The 15,481-nt window shown below is 45.9% G+C and overlaps 1 protein-coding gene across 8 annotated transcripts in view; it reads left to right on the forward strand.

The window, feature by feature from the left end:
• Positions 1–459: 459 nt before the first annotated feature.
• FAM120B (family with sequence similarity 120B) overlaps positions 460–15,481 on the forward strand; it is a 305,127-nt gene continuing 290,105 nt past the window's right edge. For 3 of the 8 annotated variants that reach the window (XR_008891441.1, XR_008891440.1, XM_056567024.1), the window contains exons 1-2: positions 10,705–11,892; positions 14,327–14,507. Coding sequence is in view for 6 of the 8 variants with exons in the window: in XM_056567024.1 (XP_056422999.1) it covers positions 10,882–11,892; positions 14,327–14,507 (1,192 nt within the window). In the remaining 2 variants the exon portion in view is untranslated. Of the gene's footprint in view, positions 504–5,240; positions 5,289–10,703; positions 11,893–14,326; positions 14,508–15,481 lie in introns of those variants that run through there. The other 5 variants (XM_056567028.1, XM_056567026.1, XM_056567027.1 and 2 more) reach the window with 5 other exon arrangements.

Here is a 15,481-nt window from a genome sequence, read left to right on the forward strand (position 1 = left end):
CATCATTGTTGCTTCTCCTCTCCCAGATGGTTTAGGTAGGAAGAGTGACAATGTCTGGTACTCAGCTAGTAGACTCTAAACACTTCAGGTTGTACCTACCCCCTGATGCATTCAGGACCAGATGGTAAGGGAGGACAGTCTGCTCTATAAGGTCTACAGGTAAACAGGGACTTTATGAGCTCTTTGGCACCTACAAAGAAACCTACAAGTGTTTAATCAGGGTCCCTGTCAGCAGGTGCATGTGCCCTCAGATAGGACAGCATAAATCTGGTGAGAGAGTGTATGTAATTGTAATGCCACAGCAAGCATGTCCTTATACACGTCAGTATACAGATATACAACGCCGGAGGTGACTGGCAATTAGAATCGCACACAGCGCCGACATCCGCCTCTCCGACCCCACCACAACAGTGCGCAGCAACAGCGCACACTGGAAAAGCCCGCTCTTCTACCACGTGACTCCTGTTGTCACGTGATCGCCTGACGTCAGAAGGTCCTTGAAGGTAAGACGTAGTGCAGTAACTGCCTTGTAGTGCAATATAGTCCTGCGGCTAGAGGTGTTACGCGGCTTGTGTGGCGGGTAGACTGCTATGGGGGAGAAGACAATGTGGGAGCATCTGAGGCTGATTTGTAGCAGACGCACAATTAAAGCACTATTCTAGGGAATTAGGCGGCGGGCATAGTGTTCTGGGGGCAGGCATATTGTTATTGGGTGGCAGTCACTTTGTTATAGGAATATAGGGTATAGGTAGCAGGCACAATGTTATAGGGTATAGGTGGCAGGCATATTTATGGGGTATAGGTGGCTGGCACAATGTTATGGGGTGTAGGGGCTGGCACACTTATGGGGTATAGGTGGCTGACACACTGTTATGGAGTATAGGTGGCAGGCACAGTGTTATGGGGGATAGGTGGCAGGCATATTTATGGGGTATAGGTGGCTGGCACAATGTTATGGGGTGTAGGGGCTGGCACACTGTTATGGGGTATAGGTGGCAGGCACAATGTTATGGGGTGTAGGGGCTGGCACACTGTTATGGGGTATAGGTGGCTGACACACTGTTATGGAGTATAGGTGGCAGGCACAGTGTTATGGGGTATAGGTGGCAGGCACAGTGTTATGGGGTATAGGTGGCTGGCACAGTGTTATGGGGTATAGGTGGCAGGCACACTGTTATGGGGTATAGGTGGCAGGCACACTGTTATGGGGTATAGGTGGCTGACACACTGTTATGGAGTATAGGTGGCAGGCACAGTGTTATGGGGTATAGGTGGCAGGCACAGTGTTATGGGGTATAGGTGGCTGGCACAGTGTTATGGAGTATAGGTGTCAGGCACAGTGTTATGGAGTATAGGTGGCAGGCACACTGTTATGGGGTATAGGTGGCAGGCACACTGTTATGGGGTATAGGTGGCAGGCACAGTGTTATGGGGTATAGGTGGCAGGCACACTGTTATGGGGTATAGGTGGCAGGCACACTGTTATGGGGTATAGGTGGCAGGCACAATGTTATAGGGTATAGGTGGCAGGCACACTGTTATGGGGTATAGGTGGCAGGCACAATGTTATGGGGTGTAGGGGCTGGCACACTGTTATGGGTTATAGGTGGCTGACACACTGTTATGGAGTATAGGTGGCAGGCACAGTGTTATGGGGTATAGGTGGCAGGCACAGTGTTATGGGGTATAGGTGGCTGGCACAGTGTTATGGAGTATAGGTGGCAGGCACAGTGTTATGGGGTATAGGTGTCAGGCACAGTGTTATGGAGTATAGGTGGCAGGCACACTGTTATGGGGTATAGGTGGCAGGCACAATGTTATGGGGTGTAGGGGCTGGCACACTGTTATGGGGTATAGGTGGCTGACACACTGTTATGGAGTATAGGTGGCAGGCACAGTGTTATGGGGTATAGGTGGCAGGCACAATGTTATGGGGTGTAGGGGCTGGCACACTGTTATGGGGTATAGGTGGCTGACACACTGTTATGGAGTATAGGTGGCAGGCACAGTGTTATGGGGTATAGGTGGCAGGCACAGTGTTATGGGGTATAGGTGGCTGGCACAGTGTTATGGAGTATAGGTGGCAGGCACAGTGTTATGGGGTATAGGTGTCAGGCACAGTGTTATGGAGTATAGGTGGCAGGCACACTGTTATGGGGTATAGGTGGCAGGCACAGTGTTATGGGGTATAGGTGGCAGGCACAGTGTTATGGGGTATAGGTGGCAGGCACAGTGTTATGGGGTATAGGTGGCAGGCACAGTGTTATGGGGTATAGGTGGCAGGCACAGTGTTATGGGGTATAGGTGGCAGGCACAGTGTTATGGGGTATAGGTGGCAGGCACACTGTTATGGGGTATAGGTGGCAGGCACACTGTTATGGGGTATAGGTGGCAGGCACACTGTTATGGGGTATAGGTGGCTGGCACACTGTTATGGGGTATAGGTGGCAGGCACACTGTTATGGGGTATAGGTGGCAGGCACACTGTTATGGGGTATAGGTGGCTGGCACACTGTTATGGGGTATAGGTGGCTGGCACACTGTTATGGAGTATAGGTGGCAGGCACAGTATAACAGTATAACTGTTATGGAGTATAGGTGGCTGGCACACTGTTATGGGGTATAGGTGGCTGGCACACTGTTATGTAGTATAGGTGGCAGGCACAGTGTTATGGAGTATAGGTGGCAGGCACAGTGTTATGGAGTATAGGTGGCAGGCACAGTGTTATGGGGTATAGGTGGCAGGCACACTGTTATGGGGTATAGGTGGCAGGCACACTGTTATGGGGTATAGGTGGCTGGCACACTGTTATGGGGTATAGGTGGCTGGCACACTGTTATGGGGTATAGGTGGCTGGCACACTGTTATGGGGTATAGGTGGCAGGCACACTGTTATGGGGTATAGGTGGCAGGCACACTGTTATGGGGTATAGGTGGCTGGCACACTGTTATGGGGTATAGGTGGCTGGCACACTGTTATGGGGTATAGATGGCAGGCTTACTGTTATGGGGTATAGGTAACAGACACTGTTATGAGGTATAGGTGGCAGGCTCACTGTTATCGGGTATAGGTGGCAGGCTCACTGTTATGGGGTATAGATGGCAGGCTCACTGTTATGGGGTATAGGTGGCAGGCTCACTGTTATGGGGTATAGATGGCAGGCTCACTGTTATGGGGTATAGGTGGCAGGCTCACTGTTATGGGGTATAGATGGCAGGCACACTGTTATGGGGTATAGGTGGCAGGCTCACTGTTATGGGGTATAGATGGCAGGCTTACTGTTATGGGGTATAGGTAACAGAGACACTGTTATGAGGTATAGGTGGCAGGCTCACTGTTATCGGGTATAGGTGGCAGGCTCACTGTTATGGGGTATAGATGGCAGGCTCACTGTTATCGGGTATAGGTGGCAGGCTCACTGTTATGGGGTATTGATGGCAGGCTTACTGTTATGGGGTATAGGTAACAGACACTGTTATGAGGTATAGGTGGCAGGCTCACTCTTATGGGGTATAGGTGGCAGGCTCACTGTTATGGGGTATAGATGGCAGGCTCACTGTTATGGGGTATAGGTGGCAGGCTCACTGTTATGGGGTATAGATGGCAGGCTCACTGTTATCGGGTATAGGTGGCAGGCTCACTGTTATCGGGTATAGGTGGCAGGCTCACTGTTATGGGGTATAGGTGGCAGGCTCACTGTTATGGGGTATAGATGGCAGGCTCACTGTTATGGGGTATAGGTGGCAGGCTCACTGTTATGGGGTATAGGTGGCAGGCTCACTGTTATGGGGTATAGGTGGCAGGCTCACTGTTATGGGGTATAGATGGCAGGCTCACTGTTATCGGGTATAGGTGGCAGGCACACTGTTATGGGGTATAGGTGGCAGGCTCACTGTTATGGGGTATAGATGGCAGGCTCACTGTTATGGGGTATAGGTGGCAGGCTCACTGTTATGGGGTATTGATGGCAGGCTTACTGTTATGGGGTATAGGTAACAGACACTGTTATGAGGTATAGGTGGCAGGCTCACTCTTATGGGGTATAGGTGGCAGGCTCACTGTTATGGGGTATAGATGGCAGGCTCACTGTTATGGGGTATAGGTGGCATGCACATTGTTATGGGGACATAACTGTTTGCTATGCGAACTCAGCTCAAAGAATAGTCTATTCTTTTTACCATGTGAACAGGGCAACAAAATCCCATTGAATTACGCATGGACATTCCGCCATGTGAACACACCCTAAGCCTTTACAATTAGCTGTTCTGCTGTAGTATATTAACCTTGTGTTAATATAGCAGCTGTGTTCTCCTTGTTTAGCTAGGCTATATCATGCATCGGAATTATACACAGCTCAAAAAAATTAAGGGAACATTAAAGGGGTATTCCAGGAAAAAACTTTTTTTTTTTTTTTTTTTTTTAATATCAACTGGCTCCAGAAAGTTTAACAGATTTGTAAATTACTTCTATTAAAACATCTTAATCCTTTCAGTACTTATGAGCTTCTGAAGTTAAGGTTGTTCTTTTCTGTCTAAATCCTCTCTGATGACACCTGTCTTGGGAAACGCCCAGTTTAGAAGCAAATCCCCATAGCAAACCTCTTCTAAACTGGGCGTTTCCCGAGACAGGTGTCATCAGAGAGGATTTAGACAGAAAAGAACAACCTTAACTTCAGAAGCTCAAAAGTACTGAAAGGATTAAGATTTTTTTTTAATAGAAGTAATTTACAAATCTGTTTAACTTTCTGGAGCCAGCTGATATATATATAAAAAAAAGTTTTTTTCCTTTAATTAAGAGAACCCATCCTAAATCTGAATGAATGAACTAATCGTATAAAATACTTTCGTCTTTACATAGCTGAATGTGCTGACAACAAAATCACAAAAAATTATCAATGGAAATCAAATTTATCAAGCCATGGAGGTCTGGATATGGAGTCACACTCGAAATCAAAGTGGAAAACCACAATACAGGCTGATCCAACTTTGATGTAATGTCCTTAAAACAAGTAAAAATGAGGCTCAGTAGTGTGTGTGGCCTCCACGTGCCCGTATGACCTCCCTACAACGCCTGGGCATTCTCCTGATGAGGTGGCAGATGGTCTCCTGAGTGATGTCCTCCCAGACCTAGACTAAAGAATCTGCAAACTAGTGCTTTACAATTCCGCTCCAATCCTCGTCCCTTCTCCCGTGCTTAGACTGGAGGGGGGGGGGGGGGGGGGGTGGGAAATCATACCCTTCCAAAATGAACAGCAGTAGAAGGAAGTATCCAGCACCGGGAAGGCAGGTAAAATCCGTAGCTTTATTGTGGCATCTGAATAAAATGGGTACACAGGAGCATAGTTGCCTACGCGTTTCGGGCTATAGCGCCCTTAATTATGGCATAAAACTCAGTAACACCATTGTACTTATATACACCATTAACAAGTCATATGGTTGTTACAAGCTATACAAAGCTAAAAAATGTGGCATGGATTACAACCGGAGTGGGATTATGCACTCTCACCATTTTTAAACATGTGAGAATGGATGGATACACACACTTTGGTGGATCCAGCCAACATGTACATATGTGGTACATCAAACTTATACAGATATTATTTACATGGTAAACCATCTAACACAAAATCATTTTAGGAATATTGTGTTGCATTAATATGTCAAAATAAGATCCTGCCGAAGAATGAAACTAGAGATGAGTGAACTTACAGTAAATTCGATTCGTCACGAACTTCTCGGCTCGGCAGTTGATAACTTATCCTGCGTAAATCAGTTCAGCCTCCAGGTGTTCCGGTGGCCTGGAAAAGGTGAATACATTCCTAGGAAAGAGTCTCCTAGGACTGTATCCACCTTTTCCAGCCCACGGGAGCACCTGAAAGCTGAACTAATTTATGCAGGAAAAGTCATCAACTGCCGAGCCGAGAAGTTCGTGACGAATCGAATTTACTGTAAGTTCGCTCATCTCTAAATGAAACCACTAAGTTCCCTAGTTTATAATAGAAACATCCAAAAGGATTCTCTATTAAGGAGGAGTCTCCTCATATCCCCCCCTCGAATGGGCCTTCTGATTTTTTTCTATGCCCATCACGCATAGGGTACTCACATTCCCTCCATGAATATCCCTAAAGTGTTTAGACAGTGCAGAAATATTGGGATTAAAATTATGCAAATTTTTTTGTATCCGATATATGCCTGCGTATTCTGGTCTTTAAATGGGCACTGTCAGATACAAAAACTTTTGATATGTTGTAAAGCATGCAAAACCAATAAGTTTTGCAGTATTTCATACTGAAAAAGCCAGTCAAACAACCCCCCCCCCCCCCCCTGCCTGCTTGGACACATATTAGTCCTGCTGTATCCATGCATCATCACCTATGTCATGGACACACTTCCTTGATTGACAGCTGTGAGCTGTGGAACAATCCTCCCACTGTCAGCTTGTGTCCCGCTACTGTCAGTGAGGACAAGCTGGGAGTTGTAATTTTGCTAATGCTAGGGGAGATGTGAGCAGACAGCATACTGAGGGAGGGGGTGGAGACCTGCACAGTGAGGCCACGCCCCCTTCCTTTGAGAGGAATTCAGACTAGTGAGCTAAATTAAAAGTCTAATAAAAAAAAATAAAAGACACATAAAAATTAGATGTACATGGTCAGGATTTGGTTCTGAGTGATATATTTAAAAAAAAGTTTTTTTTGTTGGATCTGCCTGGTACGCTTTAAAGTTTTAGAGGTGCAACCTACATACTGGCGGGAACGTATCTCGGAAGAGGCTAAATCATCTGCCAACTCCTGGACAGTCTGTGGTGCAACGGGGTGATGGTGTATAGAGTGAGACATTATGTCCCAGATGAGCTCAATCGGATTCAGGTCTGGAGAACGGTCGGGCCAGTCCATAGCATCAATGCCTTCCTCTTGCAGGAACTGCTGACACACTCCAGCCACATGAGATCTAGCATTGTCTTGCATTAGGAGGAACACAGGGCCAACTGCACCAACATATGGTCTCACAAGGGGTCTGAGGATCTCATCTCAGTACCTAATGACAGTCAAGCTACCTCTGGCAAGCACAGGGAGGGCTGTGTGGCCCCCTCCAAAGAAATGCCACCATTACTGACCCAGGATGTTGCAGGCAGCAGAACGTTCTCTACGGTGTCTCCAGACTCTGTCACGTCTGTCACATGTACTCAGTGTGAACCTGCTTTCATCTGTGAAGAGCACAGGGCGCCAATGGCGAATATGCCAAACATCCTGCACAGTATTGGGCTGTAAGCACCACCCCCACCTGTGGATGTGGGGCCCTCATACCACCCTCATGGAGTCTGTTTCTGACCGTTTGAGTCAACAAATGCACATTTGTGGCCTGCTGGAGGTCATTTTGCAGGGCTCTGGCAGTGCTCCTCCTTCACAAAGGTGGAGGTAGCGGTCCTGCTGCTGGGTTGTTGCCCTCCTACGACCTCCTCCACGTCTCCTGATGTACTGGCCTGTCTCTTGGTAGCCCCTCCCTGCTCTGGACACTATGCTGACAGACACAGCAAACCTTCTTGCCACAGCTCGCATTGATGTGCCATCCTGGATGAGCTGCACTACCTGAGTCACTTGTGTGGGTTGTAGACTCTGTCAATTGCCACCAAAAGAGTGAAAGCACCGCAAGCATTAAAGGGTTTCTCCACTGCCTTAACCTACTTTTGGCAGTTAGTTAGCTCTGTGGCTATATGTTATTAAGGCTTTTTTTTATGATGCTAACGGTTCTGTATGTGGTGTTTTACGTACCTTTTTTCCAGACCCGGAAGCTGGTTTCTTCATTTGCTTCCTGCCTAGCCTCGACCACTTTTTTTCTCTTCTTCCGCCGCCATCTTGCCACCGGGATGTCATCGTGGAGGGTGGTGTGTTGGAGGCCGGCCGGCCTGCCCCTCTCTCCGTACGTGCCCGCCTCCCGCGCGACAGAATGCTCTGTCGTCATCAGCGCGCACCCTCCTTACTTTCAGCTTCTTCTAAGCTGACTGCGGATTGGGCTGCCTTCGGCGAATCGGATGCCGTGATGGGCGCATGCGCAGTTGGTCCCCGCTCCGGAGGATCATCTGCGCATGTGCCATAGTGATGTCAGCATCGGGCCTGACGCGCTGGAGGATTGTTAACCCTAACCTGGCCAGAGATGAATCCCTGAGCGCTGGCCTTCGGGTGTCTGGGCATGCTGGGAGTTGTAGTTTTGCAACCGCTGGAGGCACCCTGGTTGGGAAACACTGCCATAGCAAACCTTCAGGAGCTGTCCAGCGCTCCGGGACTCACCTCTGGCCAGGTTAGGGTTAACAATCCTCCAGCGCGTCAGGCCCGATGCTGACATCACTATGGCACATGCGCAGATGATCCTCCGGAGCGAAGACCAACTGCGCATGCGCCCATCACGGCATCCAATTCGCCAAAAGCAGCCCAATCCGCAGTCAGCTTGGAAGAAGCTGAAAGTAAGGAGGGTGCGCGCTGATTACGACAGAGCATTCCGTCGCGCGGGAGGCGGGCACGTACGGAGCGAGGGGCAGGCCGGCCGGCCGGCCTCCAACACACCACCCTCCACGGTGACATCCCGGTGGCAAGATGGCGGCGGAAGAAAAGAAAAAAAGTGGTCGAGGCTAGGCAGGAAGCAAATGAAGAAACCGGCTTTCGGGTCTGGAAAAAAGGTAAGCAAAACACCACATACAGAACTGTTAGCAACATGAAAAAAAAAGCCTTAATAACATATAGCCACAGAGCTAACTAACTGCCAAAAGTAGGTTAAGGCAGTGGAGAACCCCTTTAAAAAGTGACCAAAACATCAGCCAGGAAGCATAGGAACTGAGAAGTGGTCTGTGGTCACCACCTGCAGAACCACTCCTTTATTGGGGTGCCTTGCTAATTGCCTATAATTCCCACCTGTTGTCTGTTCCATTTGCACAACAGCATGTGAAATTGATTGCCAATCAGTGTTGCTTCCTGAGTGGACAGTGTGATTTCACAGAAGTGTGATTGACTTGGAGTTACATTGCATTGTTTAAGTGTTCCCTTTATTTTTTTTAAGCAGTCTACATTGTAGGGCTGATAAATAATATTTTTTATTAAATAAGCTTTTGGAGGGAAGTAAGGAAAAGTTTTGCCTGATTTGGGTTTTGCCAATTCACTGCCCATCGGGATCAATTAGTTAATTCATTCACTATGTCTATGATTGCCTTTTGGTGCATTTGTGAGGAAAATAGGTGAATCTGTTCTCTCATTGTATTCTATGACCAGCCCCATGAAATGCACAGCAGGCATATTTTTTTGTTCATCCTAAATCCTTGTGAGATCTGTGCCCAAGACTCTACTATGCCATTCAAATGCCTTACAGAATCAGCCTAATGGTAGTTGGTATCTTCCACAGAAGAAGCGAATCACCAGATTTTGCTTCTTCTGATCCCCTATGCAAATAGAAAAATACACACTCCTTCTTGCCTGTTATGTGTCCTTGTATGGACAATTTGACCCATGTGTAGAATACCTCCATAAGTATGTTGAAGACCAACAATCGATTGAAAAGACATCTCTCTTCTAGTGGAAAGACAGGGGTACTCCGCCCCTAGACATCTTATCCCCTATCCACAAGATCCCCAGCAGCAGGACCCCCGTGATCTCGGATGTGGTACCCCGCTGCCATCACTGCACAGAGCAAACTTGCTCTGTGCGTAATGACGGGCGATACAGGGGCCGGAACATCGTGACATCACTTTCCGCCCCTCAATACAAGTCTATGGGAGGGGGCGGAGATGTGACATCACGATGCTCCGGCCCCTGTATCACCAGTCATTACGCACAGAGCGAGTTTGCTCTGTGCAGTGATGACAGCAGCGGGAACCCCACGATCAGTCATTTTATCCCCTATCCAAAGGGTCCTGCTGCTGGGGATCTTGTGGATAGGGGATAAGATGTCTAGGGGCGGAGTACCCCTTTTAAGTAAAACTTTTGATTTGTAGCTGCCATCGTATGGTACCTGTTAGGCATCGACCGATTATCGGTTTGGCCAATATTCACGATTTTGGGCGTTATCGGTATCGGCAATTACCTTGCCGATAATCTGATAATGCCCCACGCACCGCCCCCACTGCACCGCGTACCACCCCCCCCCCACGACCCACCGCACCACGTACCACCCCCCCCTACGCACCTCATCGCACCCCCCCAGCGCCCCGCCACGGCCCCATTGCCTCCCCCATCCCCGGTTTTATAATTACCTGTTCCTGGGGGCCGGGGTCCATGCTACTTCTGGCTCCTGCTGCGTCCTGCGTTACGCTGTGCGCAATGACGAGTGACGTCCTCAATGCGACGTCACCGTCAGTGCGCACCGTGACAGCTCAGAAGGACGCCACCGAGCCAGATGTAGAGTGGACCCCAGGCCCCGTGAACAGGTAATTATAAAACCGGGGATGGGGGAGGCAATGGGGCCGGGGCGGTGCGGTGAGGGATGCAATGCGGTGCGGTGGTGGGGGTGCGAAGTGGTGCGGCGGTGGGGGGGCGCGGTGGCGGTAATAGGACTCAGGACGACCCCCGGACAGGCAGAGGGAGAGAAGTGGGTGGCGGCGACGGCCTATGGTACCGCAAAAGCCGCTGCAGTTCATTGATTTAAAGCGCCCGCTTTAAATCAATGATCTGCAGCGGGGGGGGGGGTTGGTTAAATAGCCGATAACTTATACTGGAATATCGGTATAAGTTGTCGGCTATCGGCCCTAACCTCCACAGATTATCGGTATTGGCCCTAAAAAATCGATATCGGTCGATCCCTAGTACCTGTATGTGTCTGCCCTCATTGCTGTCAACATTTTCAGATGAACTTTATTATTTTTACCTAATAGATATACTTTCCACAGTGTTGTAGCAATAATGGGCATCAAAGGACTGCAAGGCTTTGTACAGAATTCATGCTCCAATGTTTGCAGCATGGTCAACCTTAGGACTATGGCCACTAGGCACAAATCTTCTTATCCAGACTGTGTTCCCACCATAGTTGTCGATGCAATGTGCTGTCTGCGTACCTGGTACACACCAGAGGCCTGGATTCACGGAGGACAATGGAAGGAATACCTTACCAGTTTGCAGGACTTCATTGATGCATTTAAGAATGCTGGAATTCGCTTAGTGTTTGTTTTTGATGGTGTTGTTGAACAGAAGAAACGGGCAGAATGGGTCAAGCGACGAATGCGTGACAGCAGTGAAGTGTCCAAAATTTTTAATTTTCTTAAGTCCAGCAGACAGCAGCCTGGACGCAATAAGTTCTTCATCCCATCCGGAATAGCTACATTTACGCGATTTGCTGTAAAGGCTCTTGGCCAGGAGATAATTTGCTCACAAGTTGAAGGTGACTATGAGACAGCGTCTTATGCTCTCAAACACAACTGTCTTGGAATTTTAGGGGAAGATAGTGACTATCTCATCTTTGACACAGTGCCATATTTTTCCATTAATAAGCTTCGCCTGGACCAGCTTGTCACTCTGATGTATTCCAGGGAAAGCTTCTGTGGAGAACTGGGCCTTCGACTAGCAGACCTGCCACTTCTTGCCTGTCTTCTTGGCAATGACATAGTTCCAGAAAACATGATGGAACCGCTTCACAGAAAATGTGTTGGTGCATATCATTCATATAGTAATGAACGCAACAGGAGGGCCAATGTCATCCGAGCTGTGGCTTCTTTTATTTCTAAAATACAACTGTTGCCACATGGTTTTAAGGAGGTAGAGAAGATGCTGCCTCCAAATTTCGATTTGACTTTATTGGAGAAAGGGATACAGTCTTATATTCTACCACAACAAAGTTCATCTTGGTTATCCCACAGCCCAAAGTCCTGCGCTGACAAGTCAAGAGCAAGCGTATGTCAGGATCAGGAGATTGTACAGGTAACTTATACTTTCCTTTGCTCTTTATTTTGCAGCTGTAATATGGGCACATACCATGCATTATTATAACACCCCTATACCCTTTTCATCTCAGTAGTTCATGGGTGGTCTTATAGGGCATTTTTATACGTATAACACTCGGCAGATTGCAGTGGCATTGGCTTCAGAAACCCCTAGTGATAAGCTGCCACAACAGAAAAAGCTACGGCTGGCATGCATACCAGGGACTAAAAAGAATGAAGAAAAGCAATGAATAATAAAATGAACAAAATTACTTATGGGTGACATCAAAATAAAAAATAAAATTGGAGTTTAAAGATTCCTGTTTGGTAGACCAAGAATGAACAGGGTTCATTAAAGTTTAAGCATAGTATTTTATGAATGGTAAAACATGTAATACATGATGTTTGCAAATGCCCTAAATGCATATGGAAAGGGGTGGTTAAAATTAGATAGGTAGGCGCACGTGCCAATCATCCCATCATCATAAGAATATCAAAGCTTGATAAGGATTAGTACAGTCCCCAGTATCCCAGATTAGCGTTCTGCCTCCAGGTTCACTGACCTCCTGTAAGAACCATCAATATGCTTCTCGTTTTAATCATCTATTCAATATGTAGCAACGTTTCTCATGTTCTACATATTGTGGCTATAGTTGAGCAGGTTAAACAGTAACAAAGTCTGTCCTGCGTACTATGAGGAAGGGTATTGTGAGCACCTTTACTTCCACTACTTCGTCATGTTTGACAAATTGTAGAGTTCTCCTGTGCTGGAAATGCCTTTCATGTCTTCACATGTATGACAGCTCTGAAGATTAACGGGTACCAGAAGTTAAAGATAGATGAAATCTCACATGAAAGGGTGAACATAAATGAATCAATATTTCACCTATTACAAAACCTTTTGTAACTTAGGTTGCACGTAATAACTCAACAGCTATTGGGTTAGAATTCCTATTATTCAGGGATAGGTGGAACTACCATGTAGGTCCTAGGACACAAAGTATGTGGAAGTGTATAAAGCTTTCAGTAACTTATCTCATTTTCTTGCTCAATTTCTTGCTTTCTCTTACCTCACTAGATTTTGGTAACCATGCCTAGATGCATGCAGTGTACATTGTAATAGTCTTAATCCAATATAAGGCTACATTCACATCACGATTGTGTCATACAGAGTCAGATATTGATTTTAGTCCAGCAATAAAACTGATACGTTTTAAAAACGGGCCGACCAGAGTCACTATCTGACTCCGTCTGGCTCATTCAAATGAATGACATGCAGTGTGGTTTTTAAGTTTCCCTGCCGGAATCGGCAGCTGGATGACACAGTAGTGATGTGAATTCACCCTTACATTGTACAGCAGTATAGGAGTATTAGACATATGTATGTTCTCCTTACAATGGATGCATTATAGCAGGGGTTAATATTTTTAAGAGGTTCCTGGCAATAGGATTAGGAACCACTCTTACAGTAACAATGCAAAATAAGGCTGCATGCACACCACGTTTTTGCAATACAGTTCCCGCATCAGGTTTTTTGATGAAAAATGGATTTCTATAAAACCGTACTAAACTGTATCAAAATGTGCAAAATTTTTTAACCCGTATATGGTTGGAAAAATTATGTCCAGTTGTATCCATTTTTTAAGAAAAAAAAAAAAAAAAAAGAATACGTTTTTAACTTTTCACTCCATTATGAATAAAGTTTCACTTGTTTGATTGAAATTCCAAGAAAAAAAAACTTTCAGCGTGCACTGCGCATGTGCAAAGTCAAAAACAGTATGGTGCAAACCGGATGGAACCGTACGCACATACGGTTCTTATTGACTCCCATGTTAAAAAAAATGTATACAGTATTTCACCCTGGCCAAAAACCGCGGTAGGCTACGGTTTTGGGTACGGGAAAAAACGGTCAAAACTGTACAAGATGCAAAACTGACAGAATCGGATGCACCTTTTCGCATGTTGTTTTCAATGGAGAGTCAATGCAAAATTTAAAACGTATGCAGGAACTGTATTGCAAAAACGTAGTGTGAATGCACCCTAAGAAACATAGATTACACTTGGCACAGAGGGCACTACTGCAACATGATCCAATCTGTATTTATTTATATGGAGATGGGAACCAGATAGCTAAAAGTACATTGTGGACCACTGACAGCAAAATGAAGTGGCAAACGATATAGTCACCCACTCACAAGAAGAAGGCCAGAGGAAGCGGGCAACCACAAAACGGTCATAGTCATCTTTCTTCAGTCAGCTTTGGCTAATTCTCACCTCTCATTTTAAAGGATACTTCAATAAATTCAGATAATTATATGTACTGGTATGTGCCGCTACTATTCTTTTCTATATTATTGTACAGAATAAAAACCATTTTAAATCTGTCTATAGTCTAGATTATATGTATAAGAGATGCCTTTCTTTTTTTACAGATAGCATTAGAGGAACACTACAAAGGTGACAATGTCATGATCTGCAATGTTCTGTGTCTTGGAGAAAGTGATTGCAGTAACACCTTAGAAGATGAAAATGACCCCCACATCCCTTCTCAAGCCCTGGTCTATAAAATTGCACGTCAGCATATTTATGCCATTCTGCTTGGCACTGGTAATGGTAAGCATGGCAGTCACTGTCTTATGAGCTTTATATCCATTTTTCCTTTTCTTCTTCAAATGGAAAAAAGAATGCTGAAAGTTCCCGCGGCCCTCTGAATATAATGGCACTGTCGGAGGCAGTTAACTCTCTAGAAGTGTTGGGGAAGGGTAGTGCTCTGTTTTGTGTGTACATAGGGGGAGACTTATCACAACCTGTCTGGAGGAAAAGTTGCTGAGTTGCCCATAGGAACCAATCAAATCGCTTTTTCAGAGACCTTTTCAAAAACGAAAGAAGCAATCTGATTGGTTGCTATGAGCAACTTTTCCTCTGGACAGGTTTTGATAAATTAACCCCATGGTATTTCTACATTAAAGGGGTATTCCAGGCCAAAACTTTTTTTTTATATATCAACTGGCTCCAGAAAGTTAAACAGATTTGTAAATTACTTCTATTAAAAAATCTTAATCCTTACAATAGTTATTAGCTTCTGAAGTTGAGTTGTTGTTTTCTGTTTAACTGCTCAATGATGATGTCACGTCCCGGGAGCTGTGCAGTTCCTATGGGGATAATTTCCCATCATGCACAGCTCCCGGGACGTGACATCATTGAGCAGTTAGACAGAAAACTTCAGAAGCTAATAACTATTGGAATAATTAAGATTTTTAATAGAAGTAATTTACAAATCTGTTTAACTTTCCGGAGCCAGTTGATATATATATATATATATATATATATATAAAAAAGTTTTTGCCTGGAATACCCCTTTAAAGACAACCTGTCAGCTCTTCTGGCATGTCCATTTTAGTAAAAACTTGTATTCTCCATTAAAAACTAATGCTTGAGTCATCTTTTCCAGAGTTGTGCTGTGCCTCTAGCATTCCTCCTGGATTGAATAAACTGGAAGTTGGGTGTTACCATTGCTATTGTCAGTCTGATTTTGTCCAATCAGTGCTCACAGTATAAAGCCCTTTTAGACGATGAAGCAGTGGCGA

The sequence above is a fragment of the Hyla sarda genome, chromosome 3, assembly GCF_029499605.1.
Source record: "Hyla sarda isolate aHylSar1 chromosome 3, aHylSar1.hap1, whole genome shotgun sequence".
NCBI lineage: Eukaryota > Metazoa > Chordata > Amphibia > Anura > Hylidae > Hyla > Hyla sarda.